General features: G+C 35.5%; 1 protein-coding gene across 1 annotated transcript in view; it reads right to left on the reverse strand.

Annotated features, from left to right (window-relative positions):
• Positions 1-386: 386 nt before the first annotated feature.
• LOC122192982 (protein transport protein Sec24B-like) overlaps positions 387-21745 on the reverse strand; it is a 40857-nt gene continuing 19498 nt past the window's right edge. Inside the window, exons 5-24 of the mRNA XM_042893678.1 lie at positions 21547-21627; positions 19599-19780; positions 17638-17822; positions 16383-16485; positions 15363-15489; positions 14677-14786; positions 13658-13770; positions 12309-12427; positions 11920-11975; positions 11421-11627; positions 10715-10838; positions 9942-10100; positions 9313-9486; positions 8814-8924; positions 7991-8166; positions 6263-6400; positions 4441-4545; positions 3318-3410; positions 1886-1989; positions 387-1278 (exon numbers count right to left, since the gene is read on the reverse strand). Of these exons, the coding sequence (XP_042749612.1) occupies positions 1164-1278; positions 1886-1989; positions 3318-3410; positions 4441-4545; positions 6263-6400; positions 7991-8166; positions 8814-8924; positions 9313-9486; positions 9942-10100; positions 10715-10838; positions 11421-11627; positions 11920-11975; positions 12309-12427; positions 13658-13770; positions 14677-14786; positions 15363-15489; positions 16383-16485; positions 17638-17822; positions 19599-19780; positions 21547-21627 (2582 nt within the window). The 3' untranslated portion in view covers positions 387-1163. The remainder of the gene's footprint in view (positions 1279-1885; positions 1990-3317; positions 3411-4440; positions 4546-6262; positions 6401-7990; positions 8167-8813; positions 8925-9312; positions 9487-9941; positions 10101-10714; positions 10839-11420; positions 11628-11919; positions 11976-12308; positions 12428-13657; positions 13771-14676; positions 14787-15362; positions 15490-16382; positions 16486-17637; positions 17823-19598; positions 19781-21546; positions 21628-21745) is intronic.

Here is a 21745-nt window from a genome sequence, read left to right on the forward strand (position 1 = left end):
GTTCCTCCCTTCCAGGTTAGAAAACCATAGAATGGCCTGGGTTGAGAAGGATCTCAAAGATCATCAAGTTTCAACCCTCTGCTGTGTGCAGGGTCACCAGCCACCAGACCAGGCTGCCCAGAGCCACATCCAGCCTGGCCTTGAATGCCTCCAGGGGTCGGGGAACCACAACCTCCTTGGGCGACATGTTCCAGTGTGTCACCACTCCCGTGTGAAAAACTTCCTCCTCATATCTAACCCAAACCGCCCCTGCCTCAGTTTAAAACCATTCCATGGTTTTGGATGTCTGTGAAAAAAAAGCGGTAAGCATGTTCTCCACAGCATGTCGTTCAGTTAGAGTTCAGTTGCAAAAACGTGATATTTGCAGAGATATAAAAAAGACACGATAAAGCAAAATATTTTTAATTATTAAGCCGATCTGAAATAAATTCGCCTAAAAATTAAACGGAACAAGAAGTTGTGTTCTTTCTACACGGACTTTTTTTAAGCATGTTTTAATAGTCAACTTGAGACCGAAACAATTCATCATTGAACACTCAACAATTCCATACACTAAACTAAGTCTTTTTTTAGTTACATTTTTACATTTTCTTTACAAATGTAACACTTATGTACATTATATATTTCATTTCTACAATTATTTTACTTTAGTGAAATTCTACAACTTTCGCAGGGAATTTGCTGAAGTCTCTAGTAAATACGAATCATTCCTTTTAAAAAGAAATTCATATAAACAACCAACATACAGCACTGCCCTTTGACATCTTGGTTGAGAATTCGAATTTTGAAGGGCTACCATAACAAATGTAAGAAAAAAGGCTTTACTTAATTGTACATTTCGTTAGGAAATATCCCACATAGCTACATAAATTCACCAGCTTGCAATAAACAGAGCACCATACCGCTGCACTACTGGAAACGTGTATAAACCAATTCAAAGATTACTAGTGAAACAGCTCCATTGCTCCTAGCACTTTTACAGTGAAGTATATCTGGAAAATTCCTCTGGAAACGTACACTTCTACTTCAGCTGTAAAGTTTCCAGAACAGTCCTGGTTACTACATATCGTGAAGAACAAACACCCACTTCTGCCGCTTCCCGTACGCTTCTCTCGGCCAATGCTACCTGGAGCTGGGTTCTTTTTTTCTGGTCTATTTTTTGTTCACTTACAAATCTGCTGTTGAATATGCAGTAAGAATTCGTAATAAGAGAAAGCTGCTTCTGTCCGATCTTCAATTAAGTGCTGAAAAAAATCTGTTTTAGCAGGATTTTCATCCCTGAAAGAACAGAAGGAGGTCTTTTAATCCTAACATTGAGCAAACTGAAATCTACCGTAAATTTACATAGGGACGTAAGTTCTACTGCATTTCTAACTCTTCGTTTGAATTTCAAACTCAGCTTAAATGCACTACAGAAGAAATAACCCAAAGTTAAAAAACAACTCTTAGGGAAGTGATCTCAATTCTGCAATATACAGTCAAGCAGCAGCGTCTTAGGGGGTTGGGCTCGATCTCTAGAGGCCCCTTAACCCCTATAATTCTGTGATCTTTTTAACAGATAACGTGAGAGAAAAGCAGGCGATATTTCAAGTGTCTCATAGCAATATCAGAACGGAAGCATAAAAATGAATTAGTTTTTCCAAGTTGCAAGTTATGTTGATGGCAATGAGCTCTGAAAATATTACACTAAAACTCGACACAGATTAAAACCAGAACTTACAGATTTCCATTGTGAAGGGGTTTTAGACAACAACATCATATCCTCTGGAGAGGGGACAGTACTTAATTTCTTCTGACCTAGATACTCCAACTTTTTATCAGTGTCAACAACAAGTTGCAAATGCAACCCGCCAATAATTACTCAATATCTAAATGAGATACTTACTTTATTACTTGAAGAACAGGACTTAAAGGTCTGTTGTCTCTAAGCCAGGATATGAAAGATCGTGTCCTTTCTGAAGAAAGTGCATCTATCTCGGGAAGCTGCGTCTGGTTGAAAGAAATTGAAATAAGTTACCTTTTATTATCAAAATTATCTTCATAAACAGATCCTGAAATTCACAACGTGACCCAATGACAAAATAGCCACCATTTCTATTACAAAATTACTGTGTACTACGTAGCCGTATTTTCTCTTCAGCTGAAGTACAGAATTTTGGTATTTATCTGTTATACAGAACATAACACACTTTTAACCTAAGTTGCCTTTGAAGTGCCAAAGATTTTAGAAAGCGAGCTCATTTAGGAAATAATCCTTTTAAAATTCTGCTTGCACATTTTCCCTGCTTTCTTCCCCTGTCGACCAAGTTCCTCTGAATTGCCTTTTGCACTACTGAGAGGTGAAATAAAACACAGAGAAACAAAATCTGAATCATAAGCAAAGATGACAGCTGACTATTTGATTGGGAATGGGCTAAAACCAAACAAAACATCAGCTTGCTTGAGTCATTCACTGAGATAAATACACTGCCTCCTGCTCTGATACAATGTTAAATGACTAATATGGTGAAAAAAATCCACACATTTAAAAACAGTTCTGCTGCTGCCTTTGCATTAAATGAGTAAAGGATATAGCTTAAAAGCAAAGATGAACACTCGTGTGTTAGTTTTTTTCTCTCGTTTTTCATTAAAATAAATGCTATCTAACCACCTGATACTTTCTTAACCATCCTCTCATTTTGTTTCCTGAAAACAACGTCAACTAATTCTACCACCAGTTATAATACAAGGAAACAATTTTAAGTTGCTAATATGAACAAAATAGAAAACCCTTAACGAGCATTCAATTTTATAGCAGTCTTAAAGCTCACCGATCTTTCTGACCTGTTCTCATAACTTCCAATTTCATTTGCTCTTTCCCTTCATGCTATTCAAGCTCTATGAGCAGCAAATTTCTTCCTATGCGCTTCCACAAAAACACATTTAGATTTAGCTTTTAGAAATCACAAATGCAACAATTCCATTCAGAACTTTACTCGAATATTTTAAAAAAGGTCTAAGAAAAGTTATCTGCAAAATTCCACACTATTTTTGTAAGCCCACATGCATTAAAAAAAACAAATAATCCCACAGAAGTCCCAAAAGCAGTAATGTTAATGAATAATTTTTGTCATTCAGTGAACACATGTACATTCTTTCCTTAAAAGCTTTTGACAAGTTCTGCATCCTAGGGAGTTGTCAAGAAGTGAGACACGAGTTATAAAAAAAAAAAAATCTTATTCTCAATTGCATGATTAAAAACTGACAGTGCACAAAAACTAGATTAAATACAGATTCCAAATGTAAGCACTAAGCAGGACAGATCAGTAAATGCTTACCATTCTCTGGGGTATTGACGCATAGTTTGGATATCCGAGGACATCTTTTATGAAGTTGTTATCACAGTTCTTTCCAATCCAAATATAAAAATTCTGTAAGATATCAGAATCAGTTTAAATAAAGGTTAGTACCTACATTTTAGACAAGGAGACAGGTAGTAACGTAATTACAATATTACCAGGAAACACTATTCATGCAAATTTATCACCTGAGAGCTTGTGTCACCAGCTACACTCCACTTCTATATTCATTAATTCAACCCTACCTTAGGAATAATTGGTACCATTTGGAGTAAGATCATTAAAAGTAAAAAAAGTAAAAAAAATAAAGTTAAAATGCAGATAAGGAAAGAGCAAAGATGCAGGATGTGTCTATGTTGGTACAGTGAATGCATTTTACCTCATAAAATAGAAAACCTAGATCTTACTGAAGTCGCACACCGGATCCAATTCCGCACACGGACTTCCACTCTCACCAAGTTACACAAAGCAGCATGTATCAAAACACACTGAAACAATTACTGCTGACCTAAGGAGAGAGCAACTAGTCTGACATTCACACTTAGCTCCCGAACCCTCAAGTGCTTTCCTTCTACAGTGCCATTAGAGCAGTGTAATATTTTATTGCATTACAAGAGTAGCACGTTTTGTACCAGTAAGCGTTTTTTGGGTAATTCCTAAGATTAACTTCAACTGTATTTACAGGTTTTAATCAAGTCCTACAACTCCCCTGTTCTTGCAACTCTTACCTCATGTGAGCCACATACCATAAAATCACTTAGAGTTGTGCATAACTGAGAAAGCACCTCCCTCGATGGCTAAGTGCTTTGTTAGACAGACTTTAGCCCGTGCAGTTTAATATCCATTAAAAGAAACTTTTGGAAATGGAAATCCGTTATTGTCAGAAAAAAGAGTCGATACGAACTCTTGTAAGGTCCCAGCTATGGTTCTTGGCCAATTTATTTAGTGTGAAAAAAGGAACATTTTGCAACTAAATATACAATCTGTATTATAGATGTTCCAGAGACCAAACTATGAAAGCCTTACACTGGAACTATTGTTGAAAACTGACTGCTTTCAACAATTCGGAATGCATCTTGAATATATAAAACTAGTAACTTACTGAACCACAATCCATTAGGAAAGCTCCTTCTCTTGTCAACTTCTCTGCAGATAACTTCTGAAGAGGAGGCTGAGGAACAACTCTGTCATTCACATGTATTGTACTCTGTAAAGAAAACAACAGGCAGTAACACAGTAATATAAAAAAAATTCGTACATCATTATTTTTGTCTTAACCAGATGTGCCAAAAGAGGAAAAAGCACAGGTAATCTCCAGCAACATTTTGAGCATTCTCATGTAAAAAATGCTACATTACATCTATATGATCACACTTGTATCAACAAATTCTAACTTGTCATTTAACCAAAGCTTGCTTTATATTATTCTTTTTTTTTTTAGATGATAAGTTCATTAAGCCATAGCAATGCTGAAAAAAACCAACGAGCCAAAACAACATCCAGCCATATTTCAGATTAAAATGGGATAAAGCTAAATAGCTATGAAGAAATCTGTGAAACAGTTAGTGAATAAGGAGCAACACATTCTGGAGGCTAAACACATCCCCACACAGAACAAGACCACAAACAAACAAATAAATTAATAAATAAAAATTCCATATTATAATACAAAAGAAATCAGGATTTATATGCAAACATGAAAATTAAGCTACTGCAGTTCACTTGTAGAAGTTCCATACTATGCTTAATAGTCCAAGAATTGAGTATTAAAAGAAAAATTTGCAATTTTTTTTAAAGCTTACAATTTTCTACAGAAAGAGATTTAAGAGCAGCAATTCACATAAATATTTCAAAGTGAGCCAATATTAAACAGCAGATTAACACTCCTTTACGTAATTTAACATGAGGCTTAACTAACATTTAAACAGACCCTATGCTTTATTGTTCCACTGGAAGCGACTTATCTGAAATCCTTTGCAAATAAAATTGAATCTCCCCAAAAGATTGCTGCTGTTGGTTTTCTTTGTTTTGCTTTTCTACAGCACTCAGACTCTGAAACGCAGTGTTGTTAATGGCACTTGTGCTGAAACGATCTCGATAGGGCTACTTGAAGTTCACTTCTTAAATAGGGGGAACAAAAAATAAAAATCTGAAAAGCCTGACAAGTCAATACTGCTGAAGAATACTGTGAATTTATGGAATAATTTAAAAGACATTTTGACAAGGTAAATAGCTTACAGGTTGTGCTGAACAATATTAACTGCCAGAGCAAGTACTCAATTGCCTATATAAGTTTGTATGATACTTAAAAATGAACACTTACATGTCAAGTTTTTTTTTTTTTTTTTGCAAAGCTAGTGTAAGGGCTGTAACTAAGCATGACTGATCAGCTCACGAAAACTATTAAAAACACAACTAACTTACTTTCAGTTACAGCTGCCTTTGCTTGTAAGTAAAATCTCATCTTACTTCTTACCACTAAATTCATTTTCCAGACCACCTCTGTAAAAAGCACACAATTAAGAACTAGTTTTCTTAGAATATTTAATCGGCCTGATCTTGATAGTCTAGACTTCATCCACATCACAGAAACGACTGAAAGCTGGTTACACCAGTCATCTTGATCTGGTTTCAGCACACAAGATCAAATATTCTGTACTCATTATATTTCATCCATTTCTCCCCAGACAACTCTACAACTGAAACACACCGGATATGCATCTAAAGCATAGAATCTCTGCTTTCTTTATATGATTGAAAACTGTGGAATTATTGTAGTCACTGAAACAAGATGAAGAAAAACAGAAGTTCTCTTCAGCACGCATGTGAAAAATGCCTCGTTTACAAATTACTGTAACACATTAAAGCTTAAAAGACGCTCCATTACAGCTTGAAAATGTTACAAGTTAGGCTTCATACGTTACCTCTTCAATCAACTTGTCTATTCTGTACAGGTTGGGATGTATCATTTTCATCATGTGAACAAGAGGCTGACTCTTTATCTGGCACATTGCATAAACACGATCATCTAAGCGCGTACTAGTGCCTGTTCTAAAAGCTTTCTGTGGAAAAAAAAAAAAAAAGCAAAAAAACATTGTTACTCAAATAATTCCCGTGTTTTATGTCACACCTAAACAGCCTACTTCCTAAATTCTGGTAGAGTCAAGCACACCTGTCTCAGACGTTAAAAAAATCTATTTTTAAAATGAAATACTAGCACTACGCTAGAAAATTCCTTCAAATGCAACTTGAATAGAATATAATTACAAAATTAGTCACTTATCCCTTCTTATAGATGAAAAAGAAGGATTTTTAAAAATGCCTCTATTTCATGTAACATTTGTACACGGTTGGCATTTCTCATTTTCATTCCTGACAAGCCTTACTGACTTACTCACTGACACAATGACCACAGGAAGGTAAGAACCCAGTAGGGTTCAAAAATGATACTTGCAAGGATAAGATTAAATCTGATTTTATATTACTAAAAATAAAATGCTAAGGAAAAGCTCCAGGATGGAAATACACTTCCACATTTTGTAGCAGAAAGTAGGTAATCATAGGATAACTTTCATTTTATAACTCTCCTTACTATTAACATTTCAGCTCTTTTTAGGAACAACTGGTAAACTACTGCTGTGAGAAACAACACGACGGAGAAAGCACCTGACTGAAAGGAGAACAATATTCCTATAATCAAAATGCAAATTCACTTCTCTACCGAAGCTATGCATGCCAGTCATTTTTTTTCTTCCAGTTGCAGTTTTCCTTTATTTCAGGCTTTTTTATTATTGTTAATGGAGATAACTCTAAAACTGCACTGAACTATTTCCACATCCCCTATTACTTCTAATCTGTCTTTTACACGGATTCTCCTGATATCAAATGGTCATTTTTTCCCCATTCTAACTGACGTAATGGTTAAAAAGACCTAATCAGTATATTAGTCACTAAAGTCATCGCTACATCAAAGAAAAAATGATTTCAGTAAGATTTACAACTGAACTTACGGAAAACTTTGTTTGTAATAAGAAAGAACATTCAACTATCAAACAACACTCTTAAAGCTAAGACATTTATCGAACATAAAAGCCTGTGTATGGTAAGCTCTCATTATATGCAAGTAATGAGTTCTTTAAGAAAGAATGAAGATATTTCTTAAAAAACAGTAACTAATTTTACAATAACTTTAAAATATTCCCTTCTTCCTCAGTAACTAATTTTCCTTCTTAGTACGTGAAAGTACAAAGAATATGCACTGAAAACTATTGGTTTTCTTCTTCATAAAATAAAATGAATTACTAGTAAATGGCTTACGAGAATCCCTTTGGGCACCATTAATTAGTTGTCAAGAACCTAAGAATTACTATGTATTTTTTATATACTATATATACACACATAGTAAAAAATATATATATATCTATTAAAAACTACAAATTCAAGTAAAACAAAAACCTGTTTCAGCACTAATAATTTAAATAAGCTAATTTTTGTTTTGATCCTTCAAGTTCAATTAAACATATACATATATAATTAAACTATATATACAGTTTTGGATAATTATAGCATAAGACAGACACTGCTTGATCTAGGTGAAAAATTACTCAAACTGAACCATGAATCAAACATCAATAGCTCTAACTTACACACACCTGTTTGAGAAGAGCCAAAACATAGAGTGGAAACAACTTGAGGGAATTTGGAGCTATCAGCATAGACTGCTGCAGGTTTGAGGCAGTTGACATATATGCTGACAAAGAGTCTACCACAGCATTAACTAAGGCATCTCTTGCATCTGGAAGACTAGATGAAACTGAGCGATCCACAGCTGTTGGATAGAAGGATAAAAGAAGTTAGTCGAGTTTAATTCATTTGCTCCATTTTCCATAGAGAAAAGATCCCTTTTATGATGCTCAAAGGAAAAAAAAAAAAAAAAAAAAAAAGCACCACGCTGATCTGTACTTTCTCATTCCCGTTCTTGAGGAGTTCTAATAATATGTTTAATCTGTGGTATACAGATGCATTTTCTCCCATCACTTCAATGGCACAATGGATAGGGCAACTTGAACTTCACTTTTCTCTGCTGAGAAAGGGCTACAAATCTTTTGGTTGGAGTAAGCCACCTGCTGGACTGAATGCACATTTACAAGAACATATGGAAGTACCGTTTATTTTTTTCTGATTTATTTGCCATACACTAGAATCCTACCGAGCCATGCACATTCCATGGCAGAGATCATTCTGCCACTGAAATAGCAACTGATGACCAGCAAGTAGGAGATCAGCAAGGCTCCTCAACCCAGCAATAACAGGAAACTAACGCATAGAGGAGAATATCAGAAGTACTCTCATCTTGCTCCTTTCTTTTTCAAGCAAAGGAAAACCAACAGGAAAAGGAATAGCCAGGCTTCATTCACGACTTTGTTTAAAGAGAACAGGAGAAAAGATATTTTAATCTTTCTGACCTGTACTCACCCATGTTTGCTAAGAGGCATACAACTGCTTGTACATCAGCTCCTGCATACACATCAGTCAGTGAATTTACTACAGGCAAGCAAAGTGTGTGCACTCGAATTCGACGTTCACCTACCAAAAAAAAGTAGGAATCATCACACAGTATCCATTGGCAGCAGACGATATACAACAGGAGAGCATATCTCCTCTCACCCGAGATACAAGCTCTTCATCAAACACGTTACTGCTTAAAACAGTAGTATGACTTTTAAATAAAATTCTTCAGCAAGATTACTTTACTTAAAATGGAGATAAACTACCAACCCCCAACAAAATAGTGTTTGTGAAGACTTACTGAATGTGACTAACTGCCAAGCAGGCTCCCTAATTTTGAAAAGATTCCCCTAGGCTACGAAGATAAACAAAGACCTGTGCAACTAGCTATACAAACATACAAACATCATAGTAAAAACAAAACAAGCACGAACAGTGCCAAATTCATTTGAATCTCATTCATTACCTTTGCTGGAGGTGTACAAAAGAGCAGTTTGAAAACAAGCTAAAGATGTGTCAGTCAGACTCTCCTCAATGGACATTTGTACTGCAAACCCAGCATCAGGATTGACGTTGGCGAGAGACAGTAAGTCAGTAGATCGGACAAAAAAGTTCCCATGAAAAGTGTGTATTGAGAGACCTACAAGTAGATCAAATAATTCAGACAGTACAGTTAACAGTGTGAAAAATTCTGGTAAATATTTAAAGCCCACAAGCACTCTATGTTTAAAAACACAGAAACATATACTGAAAATATTTACACCAAATATTAAGCAGAATCAATTACTACACTCATCAGACATTTCAGATTGATCCTGTAGATTTCGTGTTCAATTCTGACACTCCAAACTGACTACTGCTCTTACACTATACATTTCAACTAAATTGAAACTGAAATGGCACAATCTTAACTAAACAAAGCGAAAAAAAAAAAAAGAAAAAAAAAAGACCCTGTTACCCAAATGGAAAATGTTAATGCAACAGCTGCTGCGGAAGTTGCCAGTATCTTATTCTTCAGTGAAAGATAAGCGCATTCAAAGTAACAGTTCAAATGTTTACATCAACTTTCTCACATGTAACAGTATCTTAATATACCTTTTGTACATCTTATGCGCATAACCGCCTCAAATCCTATCTTCCTGGTAAGGTATCTTTTAAGGTCTTTCTGCAGTTTTTCAGCCTGAGCAGGATTATGGCTATGGTGGAAAGATGGGTAATAATAGATGCATCCTGCAGAGTACTTGGACATGCAAGCTGTGAAGAACAAAAAGATACGGTGAAGAAGTAAACCAAGACGTAAAAATTGCATACAATGTTCTGCAAGCCACATCTCTATTGACCTTTTTCCCCCGATGTGAACTACATCTGTATGACAAGATCTGTCTGTGACTCAGTTCACTGAAGACATTAATATTAAGTCACTTCAACACGCAGTGACCATTTACTTCAATATCCCCAACTACCTTCAGCAACTAAGACAGGAGTGCACATCCAAATACTGGTTGTCTGCACTATCAAAGCTGTGCACAGACAAATTTTGGCTTAGTACTGAAAGGTGAGAACAGCTCACAGCTCTCCCCTCTGATTAAACTTCATTCATTTCCTGCCGTCAGACTGCTTTCTGTTTTTGAGTAGAAAGGTACTTCCTGGTTTAAACCTGAGATCTCAGAATAAATTATCTTTGATGACACTAATCCAATACTCCTGTTCTTTACTGATACCAACTTCAAAGTCAACACCTCAGCAGCATTAGCTGCATTTACAGAAGTGCAAAATGAGTGACACAATTAAAGAATTCTTGAAGTAGCCTGTGCTTTCTAAGACAAACACTACGGAAAGAATAAACACATGTGTTAGGTACTCCTTACCAAGGGAAGCTAGATCAGAATATTGTGAACTTAAGAGAAATAAATCCACAGCAGTCTGCTGGCCTGAGCAGTCCAATGCCAACTTTTTATAGAAATCTGTCGCTGGACCAAGATGCTGGACCACCTTTGGTGAAAAATTACACAGGAAAGAATTAGACCGCTGAATGTGCTCCCTTAAGACATTAAGAAACAACAGACGTACTGTTTAATAGCAAAAGTTACCTCTAAGCAATTCTTTATAGGCACTTTTAAATAAAATTTTATGTTGCATGTTACTTTAGTTCACCTTTATAAGCAGTTATAATTCTTTTAGAGAAGTTTACACACTCATGCAAATAAAAGTTAATATAATTACACATAAACTAGTAGATATTGTTGTCGGCCTTATAAATACATTAAGAAATCATGTTTAAAGTGTACAGGTCAATACATTCCTCTTATGTACACTCAAAGCCCAAGCTGAAGACAAATGGATTAGAAGATGCACACGCTTTCTTTTCCTTGTCAAGAAAAGTTCTAGACCAAAGGCCCAAAGAACAGTTCATGCGCAGTACCACAAATGTATGCTTAAATTAGTGACCGCACACATTCATTAACTCTGTGCATTTCAAATTTAGTGAACTGCAATAATGATCTGCAAGCTCTGCAAGTCAGAGAGAAGTGCCCAGTCACTAGACTCCTGAGATGTATACCTAAGCTTTTATACCTTTGTGCTCGACCTTTGATTGGGATCTTCTCTGGAATGCAAAAGCCCTGCACCCAAGGATGGTAACTGAGTTTGAAAAACAGATATCCGACCTCCCGTTGGAGACATCAGCTTAAATGCAGCCTGAAGAGCAGAGCCCAAGGCGCTGTGCGTTTCTCTTGTATTAGTGAACATATTTGGCAATGCATTCAACAGATCTTTTATTAGCTGCAAAGACAGATTAAAAGCTGTTTATGAGATTTGCAAGCTTCAGATTTTCTGCTATTTCTAACAAGTTGTATTGCCGTAACAATCAATACCAAATAGCTTAGCTTCGAGAGGGGAAAACAAAATATTAACGCTAAAAAACGACGTGCCAAATGAAGTGTAATATTTTTTATAGCTAGGAAGTAACATTACATTTACACATTATGCAGTCTTGAATTCAAACTTTAAAAGGAACTTTCATTATGAATATTTAACTGCTTAACTGTGATAAGCTAATTTTGAGTAACCATACCTCTTTGCTTTCATGGAGATTTACTAGTAAGCCATCTGGTGTAGGTAGGAAAATATCTGTAGAAAAAAGGGAAAAAAGTTAATAAGGAAACAACAACATTAACATAGAACAAAACATTTCATTGCTCACTGCTGTAACTGCCACCAAATAAGATCTACTTTTTCTGAGAGATAAGTAACAAAGCTTGCTTTATTCAAAGCCAAGTTAATGTTTGATTTTCACTTTTTAAGCATCAAGTATTCAGTAGATAGCATATGATTATTTTTCAAAAATATATTCCCTATAAATTCAATAAAATTCACCAAACACTGGAATATTCAAGAGACTCAAATCTTTCTGTTAGAGGGACAAAATACAAAAATTTATGTCTCTGCTTTCTTGTGACTCACCATCAATATCTGAAACAATGAGCATCTGAGGCTGCGATAAACCTTCTTGCAAGTTATAAAACTGAACAGTGCTGTCAAATGTTATGAATCCTATTCTTGTTCTTGAGTCTCCAGGCAGCCTAAGCATTAGCAGAAGAAAAAGACAACTATTAGGCTCTACATTTCTCACTCATAAAGAACATACATGTAAAGCTTCTGCTAAAGTTCATCAGTTCACTTATGAAGGTGAGAAGAGAACAGAAAAGGACAGTCCCCTACGAAGAGGCTGAGGAAGCCTGGAGAAAAGAAAGCTGCAGGATGACCTCATTGCAGCCTTTCAGTACCTAAAGGAAGCCTACAAACAGGAGGGGAATCAACTCTTGGAAAGGGTTGATAACTGCAGGACAAGGGGAAACGGTTTTAAGTTGAAGGAGGGAAGATTTAGGTTGGATGTCAGAGGGAAGTTCTTTGCAGAGAGTGGTGAGGTGCTGGAACAGGCCCAGAGAGATTGTGGATGCCCTGTCCCCAGAGGTGTGCAAGGCCAGACTGGACAGAGCCTTGGGTCTAGTATTAAATGGGGAGGTTGGTGGCCCATATTCTTATGTACGGCATTACAAACACACGGCATTTTATTTTTCCTAAAAATGAGACTCTGAACAAAGACTAATATAGTATTTGTAAGTGAAGAATTTGATGTATGTGTCGGTGCCTTTATCAAAAAGGAAAATTTTGTTTCCTAATAAGACGCTGTGGAAAAGAATTTCCAAAGAAAGGTTTCCATACGATGCGTATCATTTTTTGAGACGCACGAGCATAGTGAAGTTCATCGGTCCTCCCACAAAAAGCACCAACAAAAATTCAAGATGTTATTCTAGTGCAAAAATGAGGGACGTACAGAAGGTGCCACAGATAGACACAGCTAACTGATCTAAAAAACCCAAACTGACTGTACAATTCAACTAGGCAGCTTCACACTAGCCGTTACAACATTTCATTACGCAGCACCTCAGCTGTTTCAGCATCTGAAGGCTGGCCAAAATCTGTCATTTAATTGTTTTTGTAGTTCCTAATTATAAATGAGCACTTTACATCTTTGTTCATATTCTTAGAAATTACAGCTCTATATTCTTCACAGATCCACCTTTAACCACAAAATGGGAAGACACTTCTCAGTTGGGCTATTTTATTGCACTGTTATTACTGCTGTTCCTGTTTTTAAGACGTGAATGTTTCATTTCAGAATCTTGTGAACTTCTGTCCCTGAGGGACAGCACTTTTAAACATCATATGCAAGTTGTCTTCAAAACTTTAGGTTACTACAATTCATAATCACTTATTAGCTAATTTTAAGAGATTACTTATATTCTTACTTGTCCAGGTTTTCCAGCAATGAATTGCAGACTATTGTCAAATACCCAGCATCCACTGCATTATGAGAGACATCTAGAACAAATAAATATACCGCAGGCTGAGGAGGACGAAGCTACAAAGTGGGGGAAAAAAAAAAAAAAAAAAAGAAACACAAAAATCATAGTTAAAGAAATGTTAAAGAACATCAGTCAATAGAAGGGTGACAAAGGGAATATTTAAAATAATGCAAGCTACACATCGTACCAAAGAATAAAATTAACTAACAGCCAGGTGAATAAATTCTTACATAAAAATAATTCCCAGTGGTTAACACTCCTTATTTGCAACAGTATACAACATTATGTTTCAGAACAAAAAACCGATTTGTTAGACTCTCCTTCCAACACTGAACTCTAGCATCAAGTTTTTCTCCCAGATACAGAATTTACTCTTCTAAACTCACTGGTCTTTCAGAATGTGGACAACACGATACATTAATCTGTGCTAAAAATAGTCTTACAACTACATAGCAAGCTCTACTTATTCATTCCCAAACATCTTGGCCACAGTGCTCCAATTCCATTTCAAAAGAGCAATTCACTTTTGCTGCCATTAACACTGTCATTATGAATAGGGCCAATTTCCAAGCTTTGTTTATCATTCTTAAGACAAGACTACTATTACAGCAATCCTAGGTTGATTACTGGTTAGAAACATAATAATAATTTGAACCCAGCTCTCTTGTTATTTCACAACCAGCTTTTCAAAACCTCTTCACTAAAAGGGAAAATCCAGAAACTGCACTGTACCACAATCAAAACAGACTGTGTAATGTTAAAGTGCACTGGATTGAATATATACATTTGCCAAAACTCAAAAAAAAAAAAAAGAGCTTTAAGTGTTCTCTGGTCTTGGAGTACCTTTATAGGAAAATTACTACATATCACCTGAGCAACATGCCAGGTTCAATGTTAACTTCAAGTGCATTTATATTAACTTGCAATTTTGTGGAAGCTCACCACAACAATTTATTTATTACCATGTAGTCAGAGGAAGCAATGAACTCCACTGTAGAATTTTGGACCTCTGGCCGTTTGTGCGGCTCTCCATAAGATCGCGTCAGAGGATTATACATAAATTCTTCAGGGACTAGGAAAAAAAGAAAAGTTTCCAGAATTTATATGCTTGCTAGCAAATAAAAACAATTACTGAAATGAACACAGACAGATTTCAATAATTAAGAGGAAAAATATTCGCATTAAGGATACAAGACAAAAAGCATCCCATACATCAAAGTTAAGAAACTAGAAATGAAAAAAGCTTCATTTTCAACAGTAAAATAACCCAAACGTTAAAAGAAGGAATGCAAATTGAGTCTTTCACAACAAGCTTCAATCTCTACTGCTTATCATAATATCTGGCTTAGATTGCACACAGTATTTAGCTGTCATCATCCGTCCAGTTGCACGTTACAATGGCAGTCGGTGGTGTAAATTGATTTTATTACACAAGTAAGTCGGGGTAATTTGATTATATCTTCAGTCTCCCACAGAATTGCAAAATGATTTTTTCTTAAAAAATGCACAATATCTGACAAAATCCAGATACTTAAAAAAACATCTTCAGATTACTATCATTTTAATCTATTTAAGAATATCCCATGGAGTGATACAATGCAAATACTAGAAATATATTAATGCAAGCTTCTTCTGTTACAAAACTTACCGTCATTAACTCTATAGCATAAATTACATTTCCATCTCCTTTGATCAATGAAAGAAACAAAAGGGTTGATGTATGTCCTGCAGGACCTGCACCTCACTATTGTGCTTGATGTTATCACTGGTAATTGCTAAAACGAAAGAAGAGAAAGTTGTTACAAAGGTAGCTAATACATTTTATGAAGACCATTATTGTGCAGCACAGTGTATAAAAGCTTCAAAACACATTCTATCATTTTTCATGATCTTTTCTAGACCATTTTCACAGTGTGTAACAATGCCTATTAAAAATCTCTTTAAGATCAGAAGTAATAATTCCAATTGTCTTAATCCAAACTCATTAATCTCAGATGCTACACTACTTTAAATAAAATTAGTCAGCCATAGTAATAAGGCTAACTACAGCAAGATTAGTTATTAAAGGACAAATTGTGACCATGGATGCTCAGACAGCAAACCTTACATGCCAAAAAATTCAAAGAAATAAAAGAAGGCCGTATCAGATAACTTGTCAACCTTTTTACGTAATTATAAACAAGCTAGATGGAATGGAACAGCAGCTCAACAGCCTTAACACAGTTTCTACCTTTCAGTCTTATATTGTGTGTAGCATCTATTGCCTGTATTACTGGCACAATAAGTGCTGTCATGTTAGCATTGTCTTTCAAGAAAGCACTGTGAACACCTTCTCAAAAAGCGTCCTATAGCTTTGATCCCCACAATCCAACCTTCAATTCAGAGCTCCAGAAAACCACCGGCAAACAAATCTTTGTTCGCCATTTCAACAATATGAAAAAAAAAAAAAAAAAAAAAGAAGGGCAAGTCCCAAGCTTTTCCCTTATCAATTTCAATGAGGCAGCAATTTCAAGATTTAAATTCTCTCTTTTGATTCCCAAACTTTTTTTTTTTTCCAGCAAATTCTGTTATATTTAGTAATTACAGGTCATATTATCTTATTCTGTCTGATCCAAAAAGGATATTAGAATATATTAAATAAATATAATAAAAAAGTAAGCTACTTTACCGTTAAGTCTCTGAAGGGATGTAGCAGCAAACCCAGAGGAAGTTTAGCTTTATTTAACAAAGCCTGCGTCTGTGGAATATTTGTCAATGTACATCGAAATGAACTGAAAAGAAATAAAAGCATTTCATTGAAAATTATTTTGTTTTAAAGATGCTAAAAACATTGTGTTAACTCCTGATTTTAAAGAACCCTGACATTTAAGAAAACCTGTATTTTACGAAGCTGATTTAAAGAGTAATGGAAAAGGAATTAAAAAAAACTTTCAGAAGAATTGAAGAAGACTCCCCTACATCACTTAAGTAGTTCTGTAATACATATACAGCAAAACAAACTTGAAACAAAGAAAGAACTGCTTTAAATACAACGTTTAATTTAAAATGACAGGTTTTATTCATTCTCAAAATCTTATTTTGTTTTAACAAGGGAACTAAAGAAGGAATCGAGCATTCACTAGTCCAAGAAAGCAAAATTTATGTAAAAGAAAGCAGCAGAAGAGCACGTAAAATACCAAGACGATCAAAACCTTTTATATTCACGCAATACAAAGTACAGGACTGATTTCAAATCAGAAGTAGTACTAAAGAAACCCAAAGCGTCAGCAGTACTGTACATGCCTAAGACTGATTATATCCTCATTTCTGACCTATTTTCTGGTGGGACAGTGCACTGCCAACAGGGCAGCCATACGAGTTAATCTGGAGCAAAGAATATATATCCTTTTCTAATTAGAATTAAAGTGCCTGGGGGGAAAGCAATTTTCACTATATTGAGATGCACCTGACTTGAAATAGCAGATGGATGTTAACTGGAGGTAAAATTATTCATCGTAATTGCAGTATTACAATGGTTGAACATACAGTTTATTTAGTATATTAATTGTACAGTCACCACAGTTTTCTGGAACAAAATCCTATGCAATATTACAAAAAAATTCCATGAAATGGTACTGTGTGATGTCAAGGTGTTTTAGTATGTATTCTTTTATTTATTTAAAGACAGATAACATAAGGCAAAGATGCAGCAGGTTTCTTTGTGTTTTAAGCTACACTCATACTGCATATAAAGCATTCTGATGGCAGGACAACTTCATATTTTGCATAAAGATGCAGACGACAAACTTATTTTCGAGTGAAGGGAATTATACTATTACAAAGAATTCAAAACAGTAGCCTGTTTTAAATTATTTGTAACATCAAAAAATAAGTAAGCCGTCACTGAAGCACATAACACATTCTTTTAGACGCAGTATACTTACTCCGGACTGCAGTTTAATTTCCTAAGATCAGAATTCAAGTTCGGCACAGGAGCTGGAACTGAAGATACAGGTAAAATATTTCTATCCTGTGTAAGGTTTACAGGTCTCAAGCCTTCTGGCTGCTGAGAATGCTGCAGACTTAACCCTCCTAAGGAAGAGGACAGCTGGTTCACACCTGGATATTGCTGAAAAAAAGAAAAAAACGAAATGCCCCAAGAGCATTGCAAACTGATAAACACACAGTCACATTTACATAACTATCTTAAATCTTCTTGTAATTTTTCTTCTTCCAGAGCTCTATTAAAAAGGATACCAACAGTAGTTATAACAACAAAACCAGACAAACAAGAATATCGTTTCACAGCAGTGATTTAAAATATGTTTCCCGGGACCAAATTCAAACTACGAACTGTCACTGGAAGTGACAGCTGAAAGCTTTAAGCTTTCCAGGATAAGGAGAAATGCCTAACTAGAAAGACTGAGGAGATTTCTTCCCTCTTTGAAGATGTTAGCGAAATTCCTCCAAATTAAAGAAAAACATTTTAAACATACATAAATACATTTATTTTTAAATACAGTAACCACCACAGAAGAAGAGAAAAGGTTAGGTTAGAAGGCATGTCAGAGATGGCAGTCCAAAACTCTCTCATCAAGCAGGGCTAATAAGAATGCTCACAGTCTTGGCCAGGTAAATTCTGAAAGTGCTCAAGGATAGAAGACTTCATAGCACAATCTGTTTTAATGCTTCCCCTATCCCATTCTGGAGAATTTTCACTTTATACGTACAACTGGAATTTCTCCTCTCGCACCCAGCACTTTTTTATCCTTATTGCTGTGTACACTTGAAAAGAACCTAGCTCTCTCTTCACTATACAACAAGTGATATATGACTGGAGACTGAATTTAAGATGCTCTCTTCTCCTTGTGTCTCCTCAAAGAAAGAGAAGTCTAGAATTTCATAATAAGCCTTGCCATTTTTACGAAAGGACACTACAATGTTCTTGAAAGCTTAGGAAGATAAAACCAGGTACCTTTAAAGCCTAGCGGTTTTAATTTAAAACAACTTCAGATTCATTACGTAAGACATTTAAATTAAAACTAAGCTATCGTAATAAAAATGACTAACACTTTTAAAAGAGATCACAAAACTGTAAGTTTTCCAAATCAATAATTGATGCTCAAGTGGCATTTGATTTTCCTAAAAAACACAAAAACATAAAAACATGTAGACAAATCTACACTGAATAGAATGATTTTTTTTTCAATTGAAAATTAAGCATTTTCTCTATATATCATATTTTACACTACCTTTGTAACCAAGGAAGGCTTAGTGGCTACTACATGCTTCCTTAAGGTATTATGCTTAGCTCAATAAGGAATTCTGATCACTGACAATAGCTTTGGTGACATTTGCTTGCTGAGCATTATTACAGAAAAAGCAGCGTATACAAATCAGTGGGCTTGTTTTTCTACATGCCTTTACACATATCTTAGCACTGCTAATGAGAACTGGGTACACAACTGTTTGGGTGTTTGGTGCTCTCTGGTACCCAGGAGATCAGAACATAAGCAGGCAGGCAGCCACATCATGCACCCCAGTTTTGAGGAGCTCTTTCATCTGGACTCCAGGAAACACCTTACTTGTAAGATGGTTCAGTGGTGTAAGTGGACCTTCCTTATTGTTTCCATCAATGAAGTATAGATCTTTAGAACAATAAATCTTAAAATTGTAGCTGCTATTAATAACTGGATTAATTAGTAAAAGCAAAGTGGCTGTGCTTAATTACTTGGCAACACGCTTCAAAATTCAGTTCAAAAGCCTTCCAAGGAACTCAGAGCTAGGAGATCAGCGTGACACTCAACATTTACTCATTCACAAATTACAAACATAAAATGTTAAAAAGAAATATACAGAAAAGACTTCTTGTTACATCAAGTAACATTCAAAATAAAATATGAACCTGCGGATAATGCTGAAACCCAGGATGGTGGCTTGGATTAGTGGGCTGCACAGGAGTAGGTGGTGCTGTATTTTGGTAGGCAGGTTGCAGTGTTGGATATCCATAACCAAAGGGCTTGGAAGTTTTGGATGTTTGAGGGGCTGGTGGAGTAGGAACTGGGCTGCTGGTCACAGAGCGTGTCTCTGGAAGGACAAAAATACCCCTCAGATATTCAGTAGAATTTCAATTTCTTAGTTAAGACATCAACTCCTGAATGCATTTTAACAAGCAACATTTTTCCAATTTATAATTTTTGCATTATCCAGCAAGATTTTTTTTGCATTGATCGCATGTAAATAAGCCATTAGCAACTAAGTCTACTGCAGCTGATGCCAAAAACGGGTTGTACATGGGAAGACGACCATAGATCTGCGTATCTATTACCCAAAACTTGTAGATGTCATTCTGAAAAAAAACCAAAAACAAACCAAAACAAAAAAAAAAAACCCAAAACTCCATAACTTTTAAAAATAGTTTTTCAATTAAAAGAGGAAAAAAACAACAAAACAAAAGCCACCCTCATACACTTCTGTACGTTATATTCCAGGATTTACTACTGATGCTTAGTCTCTCCTGCAGCCACTTATGAATACTCTTAAAACACACCGTTGAGGTGAAAGTATTAATCCCTATATATAGACATAGTGCTTTTCTTGAAGAAATCCAAGTCCCTCTTTCCTATTCCTGCAGCAGAGCTTTGGAGTCAGGATTGTTAAAAGTTAAAATGAAAGTAAATACACAGCCCTCAATCCATAGAAAATTTAACTATTGTTAAAAAAGAACAAAAATAAAACCAAAAAACCAACAACCAAAACCAACAACGCTTTTGAATTTAATGCTTCTGAATACGAGATAAGACTTAGAAGAATTTAGGCTTGGTAAAATCTGAAGAGAAGTGACATGTGAATCGCCCAAAAAAACAATCTTGAAGAATCTGGATTTGGTTCAAACAGTTCAGATGGATGGTGTAAAAATAAAAAGAAGTTAATCCTGCTACTCTTTGAAGGAAGCATAAGGAATAAGCCATTTTCAGAATAACTCTTCAACAAGACTAAAATGCTTGGTTATTATCTGAAAAATTAAAATTCATACTCCTGCAGTCATGTCTCTTCTGCCTTTACTGCACCAACCAGACCAAACAGGGAGAGCAGTATCAAGATTTTAGCTGATAGATTTTGCTTTACACAAGAACCCATGGACTAAGCAAACTACTGTGACGTTCTTAGATGGTCAGACCCCCAAAATTAATCCATTATTTATAATATAAAAATATATAACATAATATTGACTAACATACCTACAAGCACCCTTGCCACCTGCTCCCAAAATGACAGATTTGAAGACTGAGGTAACTTATTAGATCACATAAAATAAACCTGACATTCCTGATATTTCTACAGATTAAAATAAGCAGCATACCATCTATGTTTTTCAAATCTTCTTTGCACGTAGAAGAATAAAAAGAAAATAACCTGATCCAGCCATCTCTGCTAGCTGCTGTCTTTGGTCTCTCAAAACTTCACATGGTGCATCTCAGCTATTATCAGCTGCTAAGCCTACACAATCAGGCACACAGCATAACTTAGAGAAAGATAACTGCTTACACACAGAGCACACTTTCAGCACTGCCCTCAATATTATGATGGAAACTACGGCCTGTGATACAGAGAAATTTTTCTTAATTATTACTCAAACTTCACTGTTAAATCTGTGAGAAGTGATTGAAAAAGCAAGGCTTGATCTCTCTGAAGGCTACCCCAGTTCCTATAAACGTGAAAGGTAATTCCTCTCCCCTGTTCAATGATGGACAACAATCAACATCAGAAAGGGAAAAGAATCACAGACAGCAGACACTTGAGTAAATTTAAACAAACAATTCAGAATTCACACGCAACAACACATGGATTACCTGGATAGCCACCTCCTTCCAGGGCATCATAATTGTTCAGAACAGGAGACGCACTGCTAGTAGTAGAAGAACTATCAAGTGCTAAGAAAAAAAACAAAACAAAACAAAAACTTAGGTGACTCAAATAGTAAATCTTTGAGACATTTTTTTCTAAAAACTCTGGTAAGGAACCGTGAAGATTTATTACCAAAAAAAAAAA

The sequence above is a fragment of the Lagopus leucura genome, unplaced genomic scaffold, assembly GCF_019238085.1.
Source record: "Lagopus leucura isolate 7727_CA_CO unplaced genomic scaffold, USGS_WTPT01 63740-0_obj-0_obj, whole genome shotgun sequence".
Lineage (NCBI taxonomy): Eukaryota > Metazoa > Chordata > Aves > Galliformes > Phasianidae > Lagopus > Lagopus leucura.